The 26,208-nt window shown below is 45.8% G+C and overlaps 1 protein-coding gene and 1 long non-coding RNA gene across 9 annotated transcripts in view; one reads left to right on the top strand and one right to left on the bottom strand.

Moving 5' to 3' along the window:
* Positions 1–22,498, top strand: part of LOC135304620 (vascular endothelial growth factor receptor kdr-like) — a 126,282-nt gene extending 103,784 nt beyond the window's left edge. For both annotated transcript variants that reach the window (XM_064427231.1, XM_064427230.1), the window contains exons 25-30: positions 4,082–4,181; positions 4,774–4,879; positions 5,980–6,104; positions 6,340–6,418; positions 8,926–9,020; positions 17,224–22,498. In XM_064427231.1, coding sequence (XP_064283301.1) covers positions 4,082–4,181; positions 4,774–4,879; positions 5,980–6,104; positions 6,340–6,418; positions 8,926–9,020; positions 17,224–17,428 — 710 coding nt within the window. In that variant the 3' untranslated portion in view covers positions 17,429–22,498. The remainder of the gene's footprint in view (positions 1–4,081; positions 4,182–4,773; positions 4,880–5,979; positions 6,105–6,339; positions 6,419–8,925; positions 9,021–17,223) is intronic.
* The window catches only part of LOC135304623 (uncharacterized), a 201,543-nt gene that overhangs the window by 96,134 nt on the left and 79,201 nt on the right, over positions 1–26,208 (bottom strand). The gene's annotated exons all lie outside the window — the stretch shown is intronic.

The raw sequence follows: 26,208 nt of genomic DNA, 5'->3' as shown, positions 1-26,208 counted from the left end.
ATCCCAGCTTGAACATCCACACCACAAAATCTAAGATTTTCTAGGTAAGAAAAATCTCCTGGCAACAGCTGCTGTTGGGTTGGTGCAAGGAGCAGTGCTGGGCTCAGCCTCAACCCTTTTGGCAGTAGACCAAGGGTAGAACATGGGCTCTTGTGGCTGCATCATTTGCAAGCCACAACATTTCTAAAAGAATAATAATGATGTTCTTTATGTACTGGAGATGTCATCCCAGGATGCTGTTAGAAATCTCAGCCTCTCTGAGCTCTGGTTTCTGTCCAGCAGATAAAGCTGTGAGACCTACACAAGCAGCCCTACAGACACTTGGACTGTGCTGCTCTCAGATTCTCCTTGCAGAGGGGCAAGATTTGTTTTCCTGAGAGAATTCAGGAATGTCAGCTCTGGCTTTTTAATCAGCATTTGCAGACAAAAGAAAACAAGAAGCATTGTCAACTTAAGCTGCTGGATTTTAAAGCAAACTCTAATCTCCTTCTATCTTTGGTTCATGGATCAGTTGAAATTAATGATTGGGCTCAAGATGCCAAGCGAAAATGCAAAGTCTGGAGCTGTTTCTATCCTAATCTTTACTTAGGGCTGGCTGCAAAATCATAACCTGCTCTCAGTCCAAGTCTTTGATTTGGACTTTTCCCTGCTCCACATCTGCACACCAAGCAGAAAGTTCACACTGGAGTGGTTGAAACAAGTGGCAGCTGCTGTTTTCCCTGGGGCTCAGCCCCAGATTTTTAGGGTGTTGTTATTTTGGGGTGAGCTCTCCATGGCTCTGTAACAGCATCACCTACTGAAGGTTTAGGAACAGCACAGAAAGGCAAAGCTCCAGAAGCACCAGGTATGGCCTGGTTTTATCAGATTATTCAGGAAGATGCTTTAGCATCAGCATCCAGAGACACACTCAGGGGACAGGCTCTCCACTGGGAACCAAAGGGATGGAATGCTGATGAATCCAAGGGGCACTGCAGAAACAAACTTTGTATCACTCCCAAAGGTCCTGACAGAATTTAACAGATGGCCTTTAATACTGAACACTAATAGAAATTAAAATCCAGTCAGTGAAATTCACCTCTATTTCAATCTGTTTTTTAAAAAACATTTAATCTGGGTTCTTTTAGCCCCTTTCTTGGCACTGTCCCCTTCTGAATTTGGAATCTCCCAAATGGCTGCAGGGGCTGCCACCCGTGCAGCAGCCTCTGCCCTGCCTGTGACGTAGATCACAAACTGCTTTTTCAGTTGGTGGCACAGGCTCAAAACCAGTCATTTTCTCTGAGAGGGTTTTTCATCCAGCTCATCCAGGCATGCTGTGGTTTGGCACTGCTCACATCTGCAGCTCAAACGATAAATATTTAATTAAGGATTTGTGTCACTGATTGAATTCTGTCATATAAAAGTTTTACAGATCATTGAGAGCCACGAGATGGAAGTTATTTATCGTTGCCACAGGGTGTGTTTTGGCTCCCATTTACAGCTGCTGCTCTCACTGGGTCCCACAGGCTGAGCACCTTCTAAAAAAGGGGAAAATACTGATTGGGAAAATGCAGAGTGTAGTTTGTGTTGTGAAGGACAATAGGCTGCCTGCAGAAAGGCTGGCAGCCTGGATCTGCTTTGGTGGTACACAGGGAAATCAGGACTTGAGGGAATATTAATTTCCATCTGGGGCTGAGTTTGCAATGAGCTTTAAATTATTCCAATGGGGTCAGCACACCCCGTGTCAGGTGGTGCCAGCAGTGTTTAACACATCCTGAAATCACTAATGGTACAGAATGTCAGTGTCTCCTGGAATTTCAATGTGCACTGTTCCAAAAGCAATCAGATATAATTATGTAAACAAGCAGTGCCTGGTAGTAACATCAGCATCTCATTATCCCACTAAAATTAAACCAAGATCAAAAGAGGGCTCCCATATCCAATGCATGCCACATCTTTGAGCATTTTGAAGGAGATTTCCCCTAAGGAAAACATCATGTGTAGGCCTTACACCATATGTTCCAGCCTACATTTCTCCCAAGCTGTCTCAGCATTCCAAATCCAAGTTATCAGACTTATCCCATAGTCCAGATAAAGACAGTGCTGAGTGGAAGTGGGAAAGGGAGAGTTTCTTGCTTTTATGATCTGAACTGCCTCCAGCTGGTAGGAGGCCAGCACTGGCCAAAATATAAATTACCAAAAGATCCTGCAGTCAAAAATGAATCATAGACTCCTGGAATGTTCAGGAATGTTGGAATGGATCTTCAATATGATCTAGTCCCAACCCCCCCTGCCAGGGGCAGGACACCTCCTGCTAAACCAGGCTGCTCAAGGCTTTATCCAGCCTGGTTTGGAACTCTGCCAGGGTTGGGGCATCCACAGCCTCCCTGGGCAACCTGTGCCAGGGCCTCACCACCCCCAGTAAAGTATTTCATCTCAGTATTTAACCCAAATGTCCCCTCTTTCAGTTTGTCCCAGTACTCCTTGTCCTACCACTGTTATCTTAGCTTTCCCTGTATTTGCTCTCACCAACATCTTGAAGTTGATCTGATCTGTGATGAAACCAAAGAGAGAGAGAGCTCAGATTGTGAGAGCAAGTGGGATTCTCCATCCATGAGATGAGCAGCTAATTCCCTGGTTATTCTGAGCATAATGACAGGCCAAAGGCACGACTGGGAAGGCAAATCTGGGTATAAAACAGAAATGATGGTGCTGCCTCTCTCCAGCTTACATAACTCCAGGAAACACTCTCAGTCCTGTGCTCTGGTACTTGCACATCCAGGGAATTCAGAAGTGCTGTGGATAAGCATCCCTGGGCTCTGGATGTCCTGGGAGCCCATTTGAGCTGAGATTCCTTCTCAGGCAGTGCTGGGCTCTTGGCTCCCCAGTGCAGGTCCTGCCCACTGAGCAGTCAGGTTCACAGAGTAGAACAATTCTGGAAGCAGCCACATTTTGACCCCTTCTTCAATGCTTTATCCAAAAGATTTCTGCTGTTCTCGTTGTGCCCCCAAGTGCACAGCACATGATGGTGTTTGCAGGAAATATGCAGGAATGTTATAGCCAGTAAATCATACACAGATTCCTCCAGGGCTGGATACAGATTCCATTCAATCTCCCATGTTAAGACTTGATGAAATTGTTCCAAATTCATAATCCAGCTTCCAGGATGCCAAAATGTCCAAGACAAGGGTTGTGCTGCACAGGAAGCATTGGCTTAGGGGAGAGGGAGGGAGGGAAGTTACAAATCTTTTCATTTTATCCACTGTAGGTTCAGTAACATTTTAAATTTCAGCTTAGATGACTTCTGAATTTTACCTGTGAGCTCTGGATTACTCAGATGCCAGAGCACTCTCCCAAACTTTTGTGGGAGTTAACACAAAGCTCCTTCACAGCATTCAGCCTCCACAAAACAATTCCAGTTGCCATGAGCTGTCCTGCCAGGGTTCAGCCAACACTTGAGTGGCACTCAAGGTATTGAACACAGTCAGGAAAGAAAACAAGGCTGAAAAGCTGGAAGGTCACTGTCAAGGGAGGCTTCCCTGGAGCATAATGCACATCCAGTAGCTGGTGAGCCAGGAGAGGAGCAATTCCACTCATGGGATTGAGCCACGGTTCTCATGGTCCTTGGCAGGAGCCAGGTGCCCACAGCCCCTCTGCACCTGCTCACAAGGCTTCTGAGGCAATGAAGGATGAGCAGGAATTACTCACTGTGTGTATCCTCTCAGTGCAGGATATTGCAGGGTAACAGTTTGGAAAGCACCAAGGAACCCATTGAATGAGCTGAAACTTTTCTACCACTGACCAAGAGATACTTTTAAGCCTTAAACTAATAAAATTTATTTCTCCTCTGCTCTGTTTTACCTTGGAGTGGTCCTGAGTGTATCACAAATGCAGAGGAGACAGTGTGATTGAAATCTCTGAAGGGACAGAGTGAGTCTGAGACAGGTTTCCAAACAAAAACTGTAGATTGTGAGTGACTGCAACTCCTTCTTCACTCGAGCTCCTGTTACTGCCAGCCTCTGGGTGACACTGAATGCTCAGCAGAGATCCCCTGGGCTGGGACACAGACTGTGCCATCCTGAAGCCCTGTCATTTCTCCCACCAGGTGCCTCTCCATACCCTGGGGTGCAGATAGATGAGGATTTCTGCCGGCGGCTCAAGGAGGGGACCCGGATGAGATCTCCAGAGTATTCCACTCCCGAAGTGTAAGAGCTGCTGGGAGCTACTGGGAGCTGTACACCTCAGAAAAGAGATTGTGTTGAAGTGGGGAGGGGGAGCAGACCACAGCTGGCTATTTTATGTTCAGCAAAGCTTTGAGTATATTTTGGGTGTCTGACAGCACAGACTAATGCTGAGGACAGCCCAAGTCAGCCTGGCCTTTGCCAACAAGAAGATGATCAGATGCCCCATGTCAGCTGCAGTTCATGGAGCTACTCATGTAGTACTGCATGGAGCTGCTCATGTGTTCATGTACACTACTCATGTAGTTCATGGAGCTCAGACCTCAGATTCTGTGACAGAAACCCAGTATCCATGACCAGGCCTTACTTCAGCAGTATCAGCAGGGCCCAGCAGCCAGACTTTAAGTTAGGTGAAAACTAAAATCCTGCAGGCTCAGCTGAGGCAGGAGTAGGGAAGCAAAAAGCATCCCACATGGAAACTAAACCAGAATTTCAGCATGTGGAGATCTGAACCTCTCTTAATTCAAAGACCCACCAAACCAGGCAGCAGTGGAATGAAACAGTTTGGAAAAGCTCCCATTGTTTCCCATTCCTGATGCCTGTGTTTTTCCTGCAGCTACCAGACCATGCTGGACTGCTGGCACGGGGTCCCCACGGAGAGGCCAACGTTCACCGAGCTGGTGGAGCGCCTGGGGGATCTCCTTCAGGCCAACGTGCAGCAGGTACAGCAGGGCCAGCCCTCCTGAAGAAATGTGGATTGGGAGTGGACACCTGTGTGCATGGGCAGGGTTATTAAACACTTATTAATATGAGATTTCACTTCCTAGCACAGCTCAGCAGGAAGATCCCTGCTGGGATGAATAAAGACAATGTTAACTACTCAAATGTTAACTTTACTTCTGATTTTCTTCACCTCCTGAACTTTGTCTCTCATTTCCAAGTTTATGTTCACCAGTGCTCTTGGGAGCTTTGCAATTATGCAGCTTAAAGCACAGAAAGTCAGGTGTCTCATGATTAATTTCATAATAGTTAAACCAGTTGTTTTCTTCTTCAGTAAAAACAACCAGATCAGTTATGCAATTGTCAATTTAATTGAAGAAGAAATCAAACACTCTCCTCCAGCTCCTTCCTGTTTGTAAACAAATTTAGTGGAGCTGAGTTGAAGAGGGCCCAGTCTGCAATATGAAGAGCTTGTGAGTTTGATTCTATAACCAAAGTAAATTAAGGAGACATAAAAATCATGATAAGGGAATAGGGCACTTAACTGCTTCTCAAAATTAAAAACAAAAAGAAGCACAAGGAAATTTGGACAAATAGTTCCAGGAGCTAAAGGCAGTCATTCCTGAGGATTGCTGCAGGGGGGTAATGACAATGCAGAGCTCATTACCATGAGCAGCAGCAATTCCTGGGAAGGACAAGAAATTAAATCCTTTCAGGCTCCATTTTAAGGCCTGACTCTTCCCAAGCTCCTGAAGTTGAACAAAAGCAAGCAGTACATGGGCTATTGCTGCTGACTTGGACTGGAATATCCCAGCCCATGTTCAGCAATCCCACATCACAGGGTTCCCAAAGTGCCCCAGTTCCCTCACAATGCCTTCTGCACAGTAATTTTTGGATGAAGTGTGCATTCTAGCTTCCATAACTTCCACAGGGTGTGAGGAACATGATAATCACCTTGAACAAACATCCCAGTTAAGTTAAAATACAATTTTGTCCTTTCTCATCACAAAGCTCTGTAGGATACAATAACCTCTCACATCTGAGATGCAGCACAAAATGAACTTTACCAGCTTTGTGCTCTTTTCTATTTTTAATTTCATAGGATGGCAAAGACTACATTCCACTGAACATCACCTTGTGTCCAGATGGAGAATCCAACTCCAAAACCTGCCCTGTGGAAGAAAACCTGAACAATGGAGTGAATCGCTGGAGTGCAGTGGAAACTGGGTGAGAAAAGCAGATACAGGGTGGGGGGAAAGAAACATTTCACTGTCTGCTGTCCTCCCTTAGTATGGCTGGCGAAAGAACCAGACAAATTTGTCAGGGTGTTTGTTATTAGACACAAGAGGTGACAAAAGAGAAGTGGTCCAGGAAACTGGGCTGTGTGAGGAGGTGACTGAGCTACAAGGGGTGCAGAATCTGCCTGGGCTTTGTGCTGACCCCTTGACTCTCCTGCTTTCAGTAACAACAGCAAGAAGAGACCCCTGAGTGTGAAGACATTTGATGAGGTGCCAGTGGAAACGGAGAAAGTGATGCATGAGGTAAGAGAGGTGACTGCATCCTTCCCCAGCAGGTTCACAGATCACTCATCAGCAGCACCAGAAACACTCATTAGAGCTTTTGGAATCATTTGGTAGGAGAGAACTTTAAATCAGGCAGAAGATTTGGCTCTGGCACCTCTCACCCAGGGCTCTGTGACAACAAAGAGGGACCTGCATTTCTCTTAACGAATAATTTAAAGAGAAGCTCACATGTGATTGCCCTGGCTTTGATCAGACTGAGGGGTTTTATATGACATATTTCAAGAGGTTTTTCCACCATAAGAAAGTGGCAGCTTGTTGAAATGAAGCTCTTGGAGGGAAATGTGTCCAGAACACATTCTGGCTGGCCAAGACAGCCAATCACTTGGTGGGGGTGAAGGTTCAGTTCTGGGCAGACAAGAACAGGATTCAAGATCCAGGTCTTGAGTCACACAAAGGGCTTTAACCCTGGATTTTCCTCACTGCAAGTGAATGTATTTATTGCCAGTTTAATTCCATTGCAGGGTGGGAGAGCGTTAAAGGGTTTAATTTGGTCCAGGGGAAAACAAAGGCTTGGTTTGTTACAGAATGAGGGTTCTGCTTGTTGGCTTCCTCTGAAGTTATGGGTGGGATTTTCTTATTTTAAAAAATCCCTGAGAACAACTCCTGAATTCTCTCTGTGGCCATGTGCTGTCCCCACCTGCTGCCTCAATGGCACCTTCTGTGTCCCTAAGGAGGGACCTCTGCAATGCACAGATTCTCCAGGGGGATCAAAGTTTAGGGAGAAAGCCTGAATCCCTCAGGAATACTCCTGACACAAGAGGAGCAGCAAAGGAAAGCTCTAGCTGAGAGTCCCTCTTGGACAGAGCCATTCCTCAGAGCAGCTCCCTTGGGAAGGCTCAAGTCTTTCTCTTGTCCTGGAAATATTTCATGTCCTTGACCAACACAGCCTATTTGTCATTTGTTCTCTGCTGAGCACAAACTGAGGCCCATTATTGCCTTGTATTTCCCCAGATGGAATTTCTGCCTCTTTATCAATGCATCTCAGGGATTAGAAGGCTTAGAAATTTCCTGGCTCCTGCATCTTCCCTCTTGCAGGATAAAATCTGTCCCTGTGAATCACACAAAGACGTTTGCTAGATCAATGCAGTCTCAAGAGATTATTGCTGCCAGCAGGAGCATTACCTGCCTAAGAGCTCCCTGTTCATTTTCTAATAAACCTTTACATGAGGGGGAAAAGTTTCCAAAGAGGGTGATAATACATCAAGAGATCAGAAATGAACGTGATGTTTCAACAAGGGTCTTTTAAATCAAACTCTGTGTGTGATCTGCTTTTGGACAAAGTAAGTGTACTTTGGATATTGAAGTTTTCTTAATTATCAACCCTGAATAGTCATTAGGTCATTATTTCAAAGAGCTGCCTGAGCTCTCCAAGTGCTCCACCACACCTTCCTGCCATTGTGCAATTATCTGCAATCTCTGTGGAGATTCTTTTACCAGAGAGGTGTAAGCAAAATGCAGAGCAGCTCCCAGATAAACTGTTCCTAGACCACGTGTTTGAAGGGGAAACTGTCAAGATAAAATCCAGAGACAAGCTGGGATTTACTGAGGGTTTGACAGACCTCATTAATTCAGGATTTCACTTTATACTTCATAAAATCACTTATAAACTGATCTTATTAACAACTGATAGATGACCAGAGCATGTATAAAAAGGCTTTTTCTTGTTATTTATTGTTTGATGAGATTATTTTTTATATATTGATCCATTTCACTGGCAAAATAAGACTAAGAGTTTCTCTTCTATGTTGAGGGCTTTTGCTGTTTTATTCTGACAAATGCACATATGTGCAACTTTCCAGCATCACAAAATATTTCAAATGCAAAGAAACACCCAGAGCATTTAATATCATTAAATAACTTAACATGAGGACTGTGATGTCTGTGTATTTGCATAAACTTGGCACAAAGTTTAACTGCAGCCTGAGACTCAGCTTCAAGTGCAGCAGAAGCACAACCCCAGCTTTAATCAAGACAGTTTTGTTGGACAGCTCATAAAAAAATCCATAAAGGCCAGGGCCATCTATCTTTACAAAGCACTTGCATTTACAAAATGCTGCTGAACTTCCACTTCCTTCAGATGTCAGTGTTTCTAATTGTGTATTTCCAGTGGGTATTTAAGGAGCTTTTCCTTGGAGGAGCCCAGCCAGAATTATTGGATATATTCTTTATGAATCTCAGTCTATTCATATCTCAGCTATCCTACGTACATGGTGCCCATATGTCATGCTTAATATCAGCTTCAAATCTGAAAATGTCAAATTATTTTTTGATATGTTCATTTTAAGGGTGCTCTTTGGAAATGCAGATCAAAAACTTTAATGTCATAAAAACAAGGGAAACATTCCTAGGCTCCAGAGCAGCATTATCAGGAATGCTTGGATAGAAATTGATAACACAGGCCTTGATGAAAGAACATCCTGAAGGACTGGTGGCTCCCCTGATGTTCCCTTCCTTCTGCTTCTCAGGAGTCTGACAGTGGGATGGTGCTGACCTCGGATGAGATAAAAAGCCCCAAGAGGTTGGAAATCCGTTCCTGGCCCTATGGGATCATGGCTCTGGCGTGAGTACTCTGGGGGATTTCTTTTTCAGAGAAATGCTTTTGAAATTTGCAGTTTTGTTTCTGCTGCCAAAAGGAAACCTCTGGATATCCAGGCAAGCTAAACTCTGAATTTCAGCCCCATAATCAGAAAACCTTGGTAATGTGTTTTAAGATCAAGGAGCAGCAGATTCTGCAAATGGGAGATGATAGGAGGAAAAAATGAGAATGTAGAGGTCAAATTTAGCTGTTTGTTCACTGCCTCCCCCGTGTTCTCTCTCAGTGATGGAGCAAAGTTTGAAGAATTTGATTCATTAATGCAAAAGCTGACATTTGTAATTATACCAGTGTGTATATTTAAGTCAGACAGAAGGTGTGGCATCTTTGCAGCTCGTGGGATGTGAGTAAACTTCAAATGCTTGTGCACAGCAAAGAGCAGTCCAAGCACTGCAACACAGTGCCTTTACCAGAGCCCTGATTGTTGCACTTGCTTCATCATCACTCTGAGACAGAGCTGCAGAGAATTGCCTAAATCCCATCACCCTCGTGATCCCTGGGTTGTGTTGTTCACACCTGGTTTACAAACAGAGGCTGGGACAGGGTTTGCTCTATGTTTATCCACTCATAGAACAATACAGAAGATTAAAAGCAGATTTTTAGCTGTTTGCTCACAGATTTTGTATGTCAGTAACAACCACACAGGCAGAGGTGAGCCAGTAGTGAAAAACTTCTCCACCTTCCTAACAACAGTTACCCATTTTACTGATTCAAATGTCAGCATGTGGAATTTCAAAGAATAGCTGCCCAAAATATTAAAAAATATATTATTATGTAGCAGTGAATTCCTTGTCTACTCCGTTAATTAAGCTAATTACTACTTGCCTGGAGTTTTCTCTGAAATCTACTGAGATTTGTATGAGTTTTCTCTGTACTCAGGAACTCCATGACCTTTCCCAGCAGAGCAGTTGCTTGTTCTACACCAAGTCACCTCTTTTCTGCATTAAAGGGCAGTGAGGGATGAGAAGAAGCCTGGTGCACTTCTGGACATTCTGGGAGAGTTCCCAGGAGAGGGCATGGTCAGAGTGTGGCAGTCCTGGAGGGGTTGACTCTCACTCAGAGGGAAAAGCAGATGGAAAGGGCTTGCCTTGTTTTTTGATGCTTTAGAAGCATCAATTCCCTGATGTTTGAGGGCAGGAGAGGAGGAAAAGGGAGAAGATTTCCTAAGGAAAGGTGAAGAACACTAACAGGAGCATTAGAATGCTATGGATTGTGCTGGATGGCAGTGTGGCCTCAGGAATGTTGTTGCCCTGCAGTATTTTCCCTGTAGCAGTGTCCTAGGGCTGGACCTGGTGGGATTAGCAGAGATCCTGATCCATTTCCATGTTTTTATCCCCTGCACACACCCAGAGCATTCCTGCCAGCACAATCCATTGCTATGGAGACCAAATGGCAGCAGCTGGAAAACAGGAGCTCAAATGTCAGGAGCTGCATTACTGTGGTGCTTCACCTGGGCTGATTCACCTCTTTCCTGCATGATGTCACACAAATCCAGCAGCCTCCCTGGTGGCATTTATCCCTCTGAGGATTGCTGTCACTCATCCCTGACAGCTTTTCCCTGTTGCATTTCTCCTGTTTGGATAAAGGGTTGGCAGAGGAAGGTTTCCTCTCTGCCCCTTCTAGGTTTTCTCCTGAAAATCTGAAAAGTCAGCACCCAGCCAGATGTGGAAACACAAAAACTCCATAACAGCCTGTTCTTTAGAGACTTCCAGGAAAACCCTCTGGACTGCCAGCAGGGAGTGGATGTGGGGCTCTGTGGGGGCAGTGAATCCCTGCCTGACCCCACCACCGGGGCTCTCCCCACTTCCACTCCCCACTTCCACGGGGATTCCAGCAGCACGAGGTTCCTGAGCCTGCCTGTGCCAGCAGACCCTGCAGAGCATCCAGCAGAGCCTGCCACACGCTGTGCTGTTCTCCTGCTGCCACAGCACCCACAGAGCTGTGGCTCTCCCTGGCCACCTCCTTCCCTGAGAGTTTGAGCTCCAGATGAGAAAGCTTTTTTGTCAGCTGCCTTTGGTTTTTTTTAGTTTTTTGGTGGTTTTTTTTGTTTTTGGTTTGTTTTTTTTTTTTTAATCTCGCAGACCCTCCTTGACACACAGAGCAGCTCCAACAGTGCAGAGCACCCCAAAGCCCTCTGGTTTGAGGATGGGACACCCCTGGGTGCTCCTGCACTGACAAGTGGACAAACAAGGCTCAAAGCCTGTGGAATAATCTAGAGAGGTCAGAAGGGAGTGTGGGTTTAACAGGGGAGATAAAGTCACCCTTGTTAATGGTGTATCTCTCTCTCTATCAAAAACATTTACCCTGGATCCTTTTCAAAGTCTTTCTTTTCTAAAACAAAACTGTTCAAAGGCTTAGCATGTTTTCTAAACCAGGGTGGCTGCATTTATTATTTTTGCCAAAATCTCACTGTTTATTTATCCTGCACTCATTCCTCTGCTGAGTTTAAAATTTGCCAACAGCACACACCATGGAGTGTCAGTGTCAAGAGTTTAGTGAGGATGAATCTGATACTCTGGGCCTGGGCTCACTGTTAGGCTGGACTAACCAAGTCTGAGCTTTTCCTACTGCTAAAATAGAGCAGGAAAGTTCTGAGTATTTTATGCTGCTGAAGTAGAAAGTCACAGCAGTAGCTGCAGTGAGAGATGGAAAGATTGGCTGGGATAACAACACTGGAATCAGCATTCAGGGAAGCACAGGAAGCACAGAGGGATTTAATGATGGGCTGACTCTGGTGTCAGCTTCCATCTCATAATATTATCAGGCTACTGCCAAGCACTGCTCTAAAACCCTCCCAGAGACTCTATAATCAAGTTATTGTTGAAGATGACAAAAGCTTTGGTATCTGCTCAATTGTCCTCTCCCAGTTCTTCCCCTTCTCCCCCAAAACCCAATCACCCTCTGTTGCTCAGAATCCCTGCTCTGGTTCTGGCCCAGGCCCACGAGATCAGCTGAGGCTCAGCTGATCCTCTCTGGGCTCTGGATGCTGCACCCACATCCCAGCACTGGGCTCTGCCTTTGCCAAAACAAGCTGGGCCTAAGGCAAGGCAGCAACACTGAAATGAGGGATTTTGCTCAGCAACAGCAGCCATTCCTGTCCAAACACACAGAACACAACAAAAATACAGCCAGGATTGGGCTGGAATCCTTTCTCACCTTCTCAGAGAAACAAGGCATGGAAACATGTTTGCTCCAGGGCAGAATGGAGCTCAGAAATAATAAATACATTTATTGTTGTGCCATGCAGCACCTTGCACTGTTACCTGACCTGAGGTCTCTAAACTAGAACTTGGAATGAATAACTACTCAGGAGTGATGTAAACCTCTTTTTTCCAAGGATTATGCACTGTGCTTACAGTAGCAAGGACTAGGAGGGGATTTGTGAGAGGCTCTGGACTTGCCTGCAGTGTTTTCCATCCCACTGCTTTTGGACAGGGACAGCTGAGCAGCCTGGCCACACATGTGAGGGGACACGAGGGTGGCTTTGGCCTGGGAAAACTTTATTACCTGCACTTGGTGCTTGAAATGCTTCCAAAAATGAATTCCTGAGCCCAGCCCCTCGAGTTCTCCTGCCAGCAGAATGCTGAGGCACTGGTGCATCAGGAAGATGCATTTTCATCAGGAGGATGAAATTCCTCCTGCACAGCACTCAGTTGAAAATGTATTAAAACAAACTGTGAATCAGTCATAGCTACCAGAAGGAAAAAATAACCCTTTTATTTAATTAATTGCAGAAAAAAATTAAAATAAAAACTAACCACTCTGAGCCTTATTAAACACCTTTGAAAGCTCCTACAAAGCCCTGAAGCTCCTACACGTTATTAGGAGAGGTAGTCATGAGACAAACTGCTCTGCTTGGCAGCAGTCAGCCCAATTTCTTATCTTTCTCTAAACACAGCCTCTGAACATGGCCAGGTTTCCTACTTGGACAGAAAAGTCCATTAGTTTTTCCTACTGAGAGCAAAATACTTGGGTTTTTTACTGCAGAGCACTAGAGCTGCTGCACTTGGGGCAGGAATGCCTCCCTGCCCAGGGTGATTTTCCTGCAGCCATCCTTCTTTCTCCACAGTCCCCTTCAAGTCATTGAGCCCAAAATGTAGATTAACAGAAACTGCCTCCCTCTCACATAAAATAAATAGCTCCACTAATGGTTTGCCAGCTCTTTGATGGTTTCAGTATTTTTCTACCTCCAAAATCTCTGGTTTTGTTCAGAAGGAAGAAAAAGCCTCAGCAGGTCACTCAGGCCTGCAGGTTACTGCAGGATTATCCTCTGTGCTATCTTCCAAACAACTTTGGTGCCTTCAGAAAACTAAAAAGTTTGTGGAAGATTATTTGATATTCAGGCTGTGTCCCCAGACAGGACACCCTGTGCATGGAAAGTAATTTCTCAGGGTGGTCACTGCAATTTGTGACAAGTTTGGGTCAGTGGGCAGCTGAACTGCAGCTGAATGTTGTGGTGTTCCCACTGATCCTCAGTGCTGGGCCACGGTGGGGACACTGACAGGGGAGCCTGGGCTGGGATAGATCCAGCCCTGAGCAGATCTATCCAAACTGATTTCTCCTTTATCTCTGGTGGGCTCCCACAGCCCTGCGGGGTCAGGCAGAGCAGAGCAGTGAGGAAACACCTGGTGGGCAGGGCAGTGCCAGCCCAGGAGAGGCCCTGAGCCAAGGACTGGGCAGCTTTTCATGCAATCAGCTCATTACATAACCATCAGTGACTTCTGGAGCTGCACCTTGTGTGATTACCCAAATCCAGCCCCTCCAGGCAGAGGGTGTTTGCTGGGGGTCAGGGAGGAGGTCCCTACTTTACCCAGGCCAGGCCAGGGAGGGACCTTTGGGGACCCTGGAGCTCTTGGCACTGAGCTCAGCCAGGCAGGGCTGGGCTCTGAGAGGGATTTTGGGACCCTGGAGCCCCTGGCACTGAGCACAGCCAGGCAGGGCTGGGCCTGAGGGGGATTTTGGGGACCCTGGAGCCCCTGGCACTGAGCACACCCGGGCAGGGCTGGGCTCTGAGGGCTGGGGCAGGTCCTGAGATGCCAAGGGCAGATGGAAAGGGATGAGCAGCCTCATCCCCAGGAGCAGCAGCATCTGTACATGCACAGCAGGCACTGTCTGACAGCAGCATGAAAGGGGAAAATGCAGAGCCCCACAGAGAGCTTTAATTAGGAAATGCATTGAGATGAAAGGAGTAGTATTGGAAGTTAATTGCATTTTGGTCTGTCATTAGATAGCAAATGACACAACTTCCTTCTGACCCAGCTCATCAGCTCCTGGCTCTGGAGCAGGGAGGAGGTGGCAGCATTCAGGAGCCCTCCAAAGCCCAGCCTGATCTCAGCACCAGGCAGAGTTACTTATTCCCAGATATCCAAACTCCTGACCCACAGGGGCAGGAACCCAACAGGAAAACTTGCTGGGAGTCTACAGGGGGCTGAAAATTTCCCTTTTAACCCTAATAACTCAGAGATATGCAGGTTGGGGGCCAAATTAAAGTGACACTTGTGGGAAATGAATTTGTAAAGAATTTTTAAAGATTGACAGAGGTTTATATAGTATTTATTTGTATGTAAACTTTGAGGTAGAAATGTTGATTTAGAAATGTTATGGAATAGGACAGATGTTGAGAGAGAAAAAGAATTAGAATTAAGTTTTAAAGAATGGTTTTGTAACTAAGACTAGACACTTTAGAGAAATAGAACTGTGAAAGATGTATTGCAGTAAGACTTATGAAGGGTAGTTTTAAATTATTACCTTTAAGGCACTTACAGTATGGTGATACTCTCAAGCTTCCAAATGAAACTGATGCTCTCATGCTTCTCCCTGTCTCCAGTGCCAACTTTAATAGCTGGCAAATTGGAAGCCAGAGCATCTCTGGAATTTTCTGACACGAGTCGATGGAACTGAGCAACAAAAGGAGAATTCCATAAATAAACAGCAAGGCAAAGTTGTGGTTACATGGCTCACATCAGGGAGGTTTATCTGCAGACAAACTGTGTGTAGAGAATGGACAGCTGCCAAATCTGTAGGATACATAAGGAGTTTCCAGTCATGTTTCTCTCTGGACAATGAGGAAAAGCTTAGTTGTGAAAGCAGGAGATGCAACATTTTGTTGTTGAAGTTCTCAGGGTTACTATTTATTTTAGAATTTCTGCTCTGCCACTCCACAGGTTTGCTTTCAATGCCGTGTGCAGGTCTGAGAGCACAGAAACAGCAGCTTTGTTCTGTAAACTCTGCAGCAATCCTAGAAGCCAGGCTCATTCTGGGCATGCAAGATGTGGTGGGCTGGCTCTTGCAGCTCAGGCTCACTTCCCAAAGCTGGAGATGCAAATCTGCCATGGAAAGCCAGCCCAGCTCACTAAAATCAGACCCAAAATTAACCAGCCATGTCCCACTGCAGCTGATCAGAGCCCAGCTGTGTGTTGTGTCTGAATCTGGCTGCACAAGAGCTTCATGAGTGATGTACAGAACATTCTGTGGGTAATTCACAGACGGAGCCTGCAGGCTGCTCCTGTGCCTGTGCACAGAGCAGGAACCAGTGTTCTACTGCAGCCAGTGCTCTGAACACCTGGGATCTTTCCAGAACCAACAAAAAATTTAATTTTGGTTTGGTTTTCTTTTTTGTTTGTTTGGTTGGTTGGTTATTTTTTTTTAATATAGTGACACTGTATTGTCAGCCAGTGACAATACGTGCAGCTTGTGGGAAATCTGAAAATTTGACAGGTTCCAGATTCAGAGGCAAGAGAACACAACTTGTAAAGTCCCAGCAGCAGAACCCAGCAGGGCAGATTGACCCTGTCCAGCTGAAAGGAGCTGTGTGTGGCCATTCAACCTGCTCTCTCTGCTGTGCCATCCAAAAAACATCACACACACAGTTCCTGTCCTGCATCTGCTGTTTTCCCATTTGTGGTCTTGCTGCCCTCCCTCTCTCCAGTTGCTGTGTCTGGCTCGTGGCTTTGTTTGTTCCCTGGAGCAGGAGCTGGCTCTGCTTTCTTCCTAAAGCACCCCAGTGAGAAAATGAGCAGCTGCTGGGGACTGGAAGCACTGCAGAAGTGCCAAAATGAGTGTCATGAATTCTACAATTATTTGATGAACTATTGACTATTCAAATTTGGTTTACAGTCATTAAAATGTAACTTGATACGACTTTAAACACATATGAAGCACACACACAAAGTGCTTGTGCACTGCCTGATTTTTAATTCTCCCAGGCACACTCAAGTCATTCTGAGCTGAGGCTTGAGCAGTGCTGTGATGAGGCTGTGGCTGAGGTTCCTTCCCAAGAGTTACAGGGTCCTGAGCAAAGTGCAGCAGCTCAAAAGCCACTCTCACTGGAATCCTTCAGAGCACCCCTCAATTATCCACAACCCTTCCAAGCAGTTTCTCAGTGTCCTGGTTTTGCACCACAGAAGTGCAAACCAAGGTTGCCAGAACATTCTTTTTAAGGCAGCCTGTGACAGAAAGAACCTTCTGAGTTCTCCACAGCCCTTGCTGCTCCTCGAGGTCACCTTGTGACACAATCTCAGGGTTCTCCTGCTTTTAACTCTGAGGCTGCTCCCTGTGATGGAAGTTGCTCTGCCCCACCCTCCATCACCTGGAACAGGGGAAGACAGGAAACAAAAGCAGCTGGAATGCTGCAAAGCACTGCCCTTCAGCAGCCCCTGGGTCAGGAACGTTAAAGGGCTGGGGAACATAAAAGGGATTTTGCCCTGCACTGCCTGAGCGTGTTCAACACACACTCTGCTTTCAGTATCAGTTTAAATTAGAGTCTGCCAGAGATTATTCAGTATTTCATCCCTTATTATGCTTCAAGAAAAGTCATAGCCTTCAGTTCTGCTTTCAAAAAAGTCAAATTTTTACTGACCTGTGTCAGAACAATGAGGGAGGATATTACTGTGTGTACAGGACAGGTGCCTTTACAAGTAAGAGATCTGTAGTGCACTGAAATGTGGTGAGCTGAAAGGACAGGGCAGCAGAGCTGGAATTACTCCTAAATCTACTTTTAAAACACAGAGTTATTTTAAATACCTCAGTTCCCTCATCCAGTCAGCAAAACTGTCTTACAGTGTGTCATAGAGGTAAATCGATATTTTTATATATTTACTTGTTCAAGAAATCATTTTGACTATTGGTTATGGAGACAGGGTGGATACATCCCCGTGTTTGTTCCCAACAGGAGGAGAGCTGTCAGCAGGAGCAAGGAATCCATCCTGGCTGACCACGAGACTGTCAAGTACCAGCCAGCAGTGCAGGTGGAAGAGGACACCATGGACTTCCCCCTGGAAGACTCTGTCCTGCTCCCCATGGATCCCAGCCTGGAGTGCCACAGCCCTCCCCCAGATTACAACTCTGTCATCCACTACTCAGCCCCCCCAGTGTAAGCAGTGCCCCTCAGGGCTCTGCTGTGCCCCCAGGGAGCCTGGCTGAAACAGGAGGAATTCTGCTGGGATAATGCTTCACATGTTTCTTCTGGCACATCTCAGATGGGATTAGAAACAATTTAAGAGCATCTTCTGTCTTCTCTTTAAAGGCCTATTGCAAGATCTGCAGTGAATTAATGACATTGTCAGAGTTGTAGTAGGAGCTGTAGCCCTGAACTGCTGCCACTCCTGCCCCTGGCTGGGGCTGTTCACTGGCACTGCCAGATCCACATCTGGTTCCTGCATCCCCACTTCACCCCATGAGGGTCATGCCAAGCTGGCTGGGACACAAGATTCAAGCTGCTGGCCCTGACACATCCTGCAGGGATTGGTTAGGCCAGTGCTGGAAGGCATCTGTTGAAAACAGCAGCCACACGTGAATGATTTGGGCTTGGAGAAAAGCTGAAACACCCTCCCTAACTTGGGATTTCACCTCCTGTAAATATTTCTGAAATATTCTGCAATCCATGCTATTCTGGTTGCAATTTGGATTTAATAATTTCCCCTGCCCAGAGGATACACTCCTAAAGATGGCATGGCCAGAGCAGCTGGCAGTGCTGGTATGCCTGCTCTTTGGGCCAGCAGGGCACCAGTGTGGTTAAATCTGAGGCCCTGGGCTTTCCCCTTGTTCAAACAACAGTTTACTCTGCAGGCATGCAATAGGGAACCTTGCTGGAGATGCTCTGTAATTCTTGCAAGGCAAAATCACTGTCTTAAGTAAGAACCTTCTCAACTCAAACAGAACTTCCCAGCTCTCACACACCTTTGTGTGAATGAGCAGAAAACTCTCATTACCAGCATGAGAGTTACACAAAAACTCACACACACCCTTGAGGCACCAGCAGGGCAGCAGCGTTTTTATGTTTCCTTTCTGCACACAGGCTATTTACTAAAACAACACACAAAACAAAAAAAAAAGCATTTCCTCTGGATTCTGTGGGGGTGCCCAAAGGTTTGACCCTGGGGATACTCTCCCTGTTAAGCTGCAAGCCCATGTGACACACCATTCCCTCTGTCTTGCCAAGGTAAATACTGGTATCAAATGCAAAGCCCTTTCTGGATTCAGGGTAATTCAAAGCTTTTGTTGCAGCAGGACTGAAAGGATCACAAATTCTCCCATTGACAGTGGGTTTGCCCCTGCCCCAGAGCTGTGGGTGGCAGAGACTGTTACACGTGTGCCCAGGTGCCCTGTGTGCCCTGTGCATCATCACAGCAGCCTTAAAAAACAGCAAATAATCCCTAGCCTTTCATGTCCTCTGTAACAATCAGAGTTGGCTTTAAAATTTAGGAAGGGAAAGGTCTCCAGGTTGCAAGGAGAAAAAAACAGGATGAGCAAGATGTTCACTGACAGGGAGGGCTGTAACCTCCTGAGTTACAAACTGATCTGTAAATGGCTCCCTGTGCAGTTTCCTCCCAGCTCTGCACAACCCCTTCCTTTTCTCCCTTGATTTGACTTCTTCAGTGGAAAAATAATGTTTTTTCATGATTCAGACTAGAGGGTGATGAAATCCAAGCCTTGCAAAATGATGCTGTTACCTTGGCAAAGACAGCTGCACGCCCTCGCAGCAGCGAAGGAAGTTTTCTGGATGAGTGCTTGCAGTGGGCTATGCTGAAGGAATCACAAACAAGCCTCAGGTATTATCAAAGGGGAAAACAAATCTCCAAACCCATCCCATGTTAACTGTGAACTCTCAAGCATCTGAAGGATGGGCTCTGGGGAAATGCACTGCTTCTTCTCCTTGACTTCAGAGTCCCTTATCAATCACCTGCAGTCCCCCAGAGCCCCCTGCTCATAATGCACCTGCTAGATAGGTGTGGGCTGTAGTTGCTTTATGGTCATTTTGCACTGCTTTGTATTTTAGTACCTATGTATTATCTAGAGCTGGTCATAGAAGAGAAGAAACTACTGGGAAAGAATTCTGATGAGCCTCTGGAAGCTCATTGGATTGGTTTTTCATCAGACACTATTAGCTATCTATAGCTCTGATCTATCAACTGATTGATCAATCAATCAGTTCTTGTGGAAATAAATGACTGATGAGGCAAAGGAAAAGAAGGTGCAGACTGTGTGTGGCTCTGCTGTTGATGGCCTGGAGATGTTTGTTACTGCACCTTGAGCTGGAGGGTGAGAAAACGGCGTTGAAAAACCTTCACTGAGGAACTTTGAAATGTAGGAACAAAACCTGCACGTGTGCTCTGGGATCTGAGGAAGCCTGGGGAGCTCTGCTGGGGGAGCTGAGCACGTGGCCTCCCCTCTCCCCTTCTCTGAAGGATGAGCTGCAGGGTTCTCCAGGGGCAGGGGACAGGAGCACATCCGGGCAGCGGGGCCCAGCGGATGTGGGGAGCCAGGGCCCTTCTGGCTCTCAGTGACAAACATCAGCCTTCTGTGCCACCTGAGATGTGGAACAGGCACAGGCTCCAGTGCTCGAGGTGGTTACAGCCCTGGTTGCACTGACAGCCCCAAACTGAGGGCTGCTCTGCAGTGGCAGAATCGAGAACATCCTGAGCACCTCCAGCGACGGAAGGGACTGACTGATCTTTGGGCAGCTGTTTCCAGTCTTATTTCATGGAAGATTTTTTCCTCCCTATAGTAAATGTAACAAGCAAAAGTATTGCCTGAAAAGTATTATTGAACATATTCTATTTTATTTACTAATATTTTGTTTGTCCTTCTCTCGCCTCCCTTAATTTAATTATTGTTCTCTTCTTCCAACGATGTATATAGTGTACCCTGTAGCAACAAATATAATATTTCATTTATATGGTAAAATTTGTAACATTTTAGTCCAAAGAGAAAGAAATAGCCAGATGTAACAGAGTTAAGTATTGTACTAAACATTTCACTAATGCTTGCAGGCCAGGCTCCCGTTTACAGTGCCCCACTCGTGCCATGGCACAGCAGCTCTCTTAGCTGGGAGTGCCTCTGCCCCTCACTTCTTCTCCATGTTATTTAGTTTCAGTTAGGAAACAGGAATCTGGAGGAATTTGGCAGGTTTATCTCATTCCTGGAAGTGTCACCATGTACAGCTCGTGTTAAGGGTGAGGGATTTCCACTGCCTGGGTTTTAATTGGAAGCTGGTGGATTGACTAGAGGATCAGAAGGGGTAAATTGTTTAAATGATGTGTTGTTTATTATTTTTTCAGACTTCTCAGGGATTCTTACTCAACTCCTGTCTGCCAGCTGCTTTCTCTAACCTGAGCTCAGTGGGATCTGTATTAACATGTACCTTTGTTCCCTTTGATGGTGCTCACTCCTACTGGCTTTGTGCTCCTGGAGGCCCAGAGAATCAGGGCAAAGGAGCTCGGAGCTCTCCATGGAATTGTGTTGTCTCTCCTCCAACAACCACCTCCCACTTAGGTGTCCAAGTGCCTTCACCTGCATGTTCTTGTTCAGGCTGGTGTTGTAACAATCTCCTGTCTCCTCTTTGCTCTACCTTTCATCTGTTTCTTGTTATTTGCTCTCCCAGTCGCTTTGAATTGCTTTGCTCTGCCTTTCCCTAAGATCAGGTGTAGGATCGTTTCACTGATGTTTATCCTGTGCTTGCAGAAGCTGAACTAGACAATCTAAAGCAAGATTTTCACATTAAACTCTCTATATATAGCCAAGGAAAACTAGTTTGTATTAGTTTGTCTGGAAGTCTCTTTGTGTCCTTCCCTGAATAGGAGAAGCTTTTTAATCTACTGATTTTTCAATATTGGTGTATGGAGCAAAATGAAGGCTGGTGACTGTGTGAATGTGATCTTTCCCAGAGTCCTTTCCTCAAACAATGAGGTTTCTGTAAGGTTCTCCCAGGTTATCCCCACAAGAAGGGGATCCCCAGCAAGATGTATCCCAAGTATCTGCTTGGGCTGTCAAGGAAGTCAGATAAAACTCAAAGTCTGAGTAATGGTGTCAGACAAACCCCTGACTGCTGCAGGTGAACACACTTAGGGCTCCTGCAGACCTCAGCTGCTCTGCTTGACACCCCAGTGACACAAACCTCCCTCCCTCACCTGCCTGGCAAAGGCCAGGACGCCCCAGAGCATCCAGGGTTCTCTCACTGGATTTGCTCTCCTGCTCCCTGCAGGAATGTCAGCTGCCATGTCAGCCTGCAGCTGGCCAGGCTGGTCCCTGATTTTTCCCCTCACTTATCCTTCATGTCCTGCCTCACTCTGCAGATTCCATCTGGCCTATCCCAGCTCTGGGGATGTGGGCTGGGCTCAGGATCCCTAAATCCCACCAGCACCAAGGGGACACACCAGGAGCTGTTTGAAAGCAAATAGCTACAGAGCAAGATAAGCATTATCAGGTTTCCCTGAACACGGGAACTGCTCGGGATCAGTATCATACTCACAGATCAGCCTAGAGGTTTTTTCTTATCATGCAGTGAATGAAAAACACAAAAGGCAGCAATAATTCTTTTTTTCCTCCCTGAAAATGTAATGGCCAAATGCTGGGATCCATTTTCCTGGGTTTTACTACACCACAAAAGAATAGAAAGAATTTTGCCAAAGTCAGAGCACCAGCACCATCTTACACATTTAAAATTCAGGAGGAGTTTGGGATTTGGCCCTCTCAGGAGTCAAGCAGTACAGGGGACTGTGGAGGTGTTGAGCCCAAGCACTGGGTGGTTTGCTTGACACTGTTATTTCCATTTTTGTGAACACAGAATGGAAAACCTGCTGACCTGGGTCAGTTGGGACCACAGGGGTGACAGGGAGAACAATGTGGGATGCACTGAGCACTGCTCTCCTGGGAGCATTGAATTCACTTTTCCTTAGACCTTGAGTTGTCAAAGCAGCCACTGAAAACTGGGGAAAAAACAGAAACTTGGGACCTACAGAAATAAACTAAGGAAAACTGGGAAAAGCCAGGAACTTGGGACTTACAGAAATAAACCAAGTGCCATGTTCAAACCACCAAGGAATGTTTGTCTGCCATGTTCCTGTCTGCCTGAAGAATGTATGCACTGAAAACAACGCTTTCTTATGTAGTCAAAAATTGTACTGTATCTATTAACCAAAAAAATAAAAAGATTCTATATTTATACAGCCCAGGGCTCCTTTGTGTCATCTCTTACTTTGAAAAGTGTTGTCCTTGAAGCAGAATAAAAATAAATAATGCAACAGTTTTGAGAGACTTTTGCAAGGCATAGATCTCATCCAAATTTCTGCAGGGGGTTCCAAAGTTAGGACAGAGGCTGCCACACTGCTCAGAGGGAACTGCCCACTGTGTTTGCTTTAAAGATTCACAGACCTCTGAAAAAATGGGCTATTTGCTGGAGAAATGCACCAAACCAGCCTCTGCCAAGAGCAGCCTCTGGAACACAGACATTGTGTCTGATTACTTCTAAGACATCTCAATAAATGGGGCTGAGAGAGAAGAGAGGATCACGATTCTGCCTGCTAAGGACAGCCCTTGCTCACCAAAGCCTGTCAGAGCAGAAGTCTGTGAAGATAACCTGCAGAACATGGGGGCATCTGGGGCTTGTTCAGCCCCAAAATTCCAGAGGTTGTGTTGGATTTGGCTTGCCATAATATTCTAAAAAGAACACCATTAAATAAATGCTTCCCAATATGTTACTGAATTCTCTTTTGAATAAACTCTGCACTGTTGAAATACAGATTATTCCATGTTCTCCATTTGTAGTGAAAGTTTAAATTCAGAATGCCAAGGGAGCAAATCTCCCAGCTCCATCCAAACGCAGCAGACCTGCTGCCACTTTCCTCACCAGCTGGTTGGTTTTTCTGGAATACCATTCCCATTCCTCTTTCTACTTTGGTGGCACAGCGGGTAACTACCAGCAGAGGAAAAAAGAGATTTTTTTTTTTTTTTTTTTACATAGTGACAAATGCCAGTTTCTACACGTCTTAAAATAAATACTGGTATTAGGAAACAACAAAAAAAAAGAAGTGTGTTGGAGTTTCAGAGCCATTCTTCCATTAGCAGCCCTAAAAGTTATCGGGCTGTGTATTTTGCCAGTCACATTAAAAACTATGAAGCACTCAAGTCACTTCAAACATTTTAGTTTCTCTTCATTCCCTGTTCCAAACACTCCTAGAAATAAGTGTCTAAATTATACATGTCATTTGAAATGCAGCAATCTCCTTTCATCCCCATAATGAGCAGGAACATTCTTCTGTGTAAACTGGAGGATGTTTCAGCTCCTTACGTAAGGCGTGAGTCAGCGCCGGCTCCGCGGAAACCCGCGCGCTAACGAGGGGAAGCAAAATATACAAAATTAACTCTGATTTGCTTTTAGCACCAAATGTGAATTATTAATCACACCCAGCTTGAGTTACGCTTGCAGAAGGGACCTTGCTACAGCAAGGCTCAGAAAGGAATTTGGGGGAAAAGGACAACGTTGGGAATACAGAAATGGAAGCTTTGCTCTTGGGTCTCAGCCAGGGGATGTAACTTCTCCATCCCTTACTTTTGCTGGATGGGATGGAAAAGATTTTTGTTTTTACAGCAGCAGCACATAGAGAGGTCAGAAAATCTCAGCCTAAAGTATCGAAGCTTGGTGGCTTTGGGTGATAAGAATCCCAGGAGAAAATAGGGACTAGCAAGAGAAAGATTTAGGATTAAGATACAGAGATTTGGTGGTGGTGGTGACATTAGAAAGCTGAGAAGAGAATCCAGCTGATTCCCAGTCAAGTCCTTTTCCCTTCCTCCCATAAGCAGACTTAACTTGAGAGGGTTTATAAAGTGCAAAGGTTTAGAAAGAGTAGAAAATGCTGTTCATTTTCAGTGCTTTGGACACACCGAGGCCATGAGCAGTGGATGATAATGCTGTGTCAGAGCCTTCCAGAGGCTCCCAGCACACACTCCCTGGCCAGTTTGTGGTGGCACAGAGCATGTCCACTGCTGGCTGCACTGGGATGAGCTGGCTCTGTGTGGAGGGTGGAAGAAGCCCTGCAAGGACCATAAAGTAATTGTTCTTCTGTCAGCACAGTCAGTGATGAGTGGCAGCTGTTCCTACAGCCTGAGGAGACTCATTAAAACTCTGAGAGGAGAAACTGCTCTGTCTAAACTCCTCCAGGGGCTCAGGAATCAGAGCTGAATCCCAGGAAATCCCAGCTGTGGCAGCTCACTCCACCTGCCTCCATCAGGCACCGAGTGAGACCTGCCTGTTCCTCTCTGCAGGCAGTGAGGACTTTACTCCTCACGTGCACCAGCCACAAGGCAGAGTAACGTGGCTTCTAAATACTCCTGGTCCAGATTTCCTCAGGGAGCCCTTCAGAGAGTGAGCTGTGGCTCCCAGGAGCAGGACTGAGGCTGTTGTAATACCAAATGTCAGGAAAATGACATAAATCAGGAGAGCCTCCCATGTTCTTGCTGTGTGTCCCTCCTGATGCTTACCCTGAGGATGGGATCCACACAGAACCCCTGGGGCTGATTCCAGCCTCTTCCTCACTGAGCAGAAATAGCACCCAGTAAAGAAGAAATATTTCCTCAGAGCTTTAAGCTGTTCACCTTCTGGGGCCAGAGATTTTTCTTTTCTCTGAGCACAGAGGAGATTAATAGATGGAGTTATCCTGTCAGACATCCCCAGGCCCGTGAGCACATGGAAGAAGCTTTGGTTGAAATGAGAACCTGCAGCACTCTGTGAAAACTGAGTGATCCTTATACCCCAGGGTAGGGAAGGGTAGGAACAGATACTCCCAGGGTGCTCTTGGCTAAATCTATGGTATGGATGCTACAGGATTAAGTCCATCTCTTGCACATTTTAGGGCAAACTGCAACTCCACAGGTGGTTTAGTCAGTTTGGTGATGTCACTCAGAGTCATCTGACCCATCCAAACAAAGGCAAAAAATACTCTTTCAAACATTAAGAGTGACATCAGGAGCCTTATGACATTCACTGAGGACAAATCCTGCACTTGAGAAGGACTAAACCCTCTCTGTGACACATTTTGGGGCTGACTGACTCTGCTCTGAGCAGGAGGGTCGAGTTTGGACCTTGTGAAGTCCCTTCCATCCTGAATATTCCAACAGCCAAGTCTGAGTCATTGTTTCATCCTAGCAGGCAGTAAATCACCAGGATAACCCCACGCCACGTAGGCCCGGCCTTTCCAAACAGTGGGGATGGGGCTGGTGACTCACCTGGAGCCTCAGCAGAGCTTTGGAATCCTGGAAAGTGGAGTCTGCTAATAATTAATGACTTTTTTGTCTGTATCCAAACAAAAGGTGTGGCAACACTGATCTCACATAGCAAAGTGAAACAAAACAAATGACATTCTTGTGTAAAGACAAACCTAAATTGGCTTCTCTAAGAAAACTCCCAGGCAATTTTACCTCACAGCTTCACAGATAATTGTCGTGCCTTTTGCTTTTTCCTGCTGCTCCTCTGCTTCACCTGTCAGTCACAAACAACACTCAGTGTTCTCTCGTGACAGAACTGATGCATTTATCACACCTAAATAGTGACATCAGACATCAATAGTGACATCAGTAGCTGCTCATGTCCACCCTATTCATTGTGAGCTGTCCCCTTCCCCAGATCTCCTTCAGGGAAAAGATTCATAATGCTATGGATCCTCTGGAAAGTCCAGTCTCCAAAATCCAGTCAAATTCCTGAAATCATTATTAAAAGTTTTTAAAAACCTGAGTCTTCTCCTTTGCAGATAAAGCAGGAATTTTTCTCTCTGATGTCATGTGGGGGAAAGAGGCCCAAGCACTTGTCAATAATGCACTGATCCTTGTCTGAGTCAGACATGATGAGTGTTCCTCCTTTTACCACGACTTTTTCTGCTCATAG

This window comes from Passer domesticus, chromosome 7, assembly GCF_036417665.1.
Source record: "Passer domesticus isolate bPasDom1 chromosome 7, bPasDom1.hap1, whole genome shotgun sequence".
Lineage (NCBI taxonomy): Eukaryota > Metazoa > Chordata > Aves > Passeriformes > Passeridae > Passer > Passer domesticus.
This window is presented reverse-complemented; position numbering and strand designations above follow the sequence as displayed.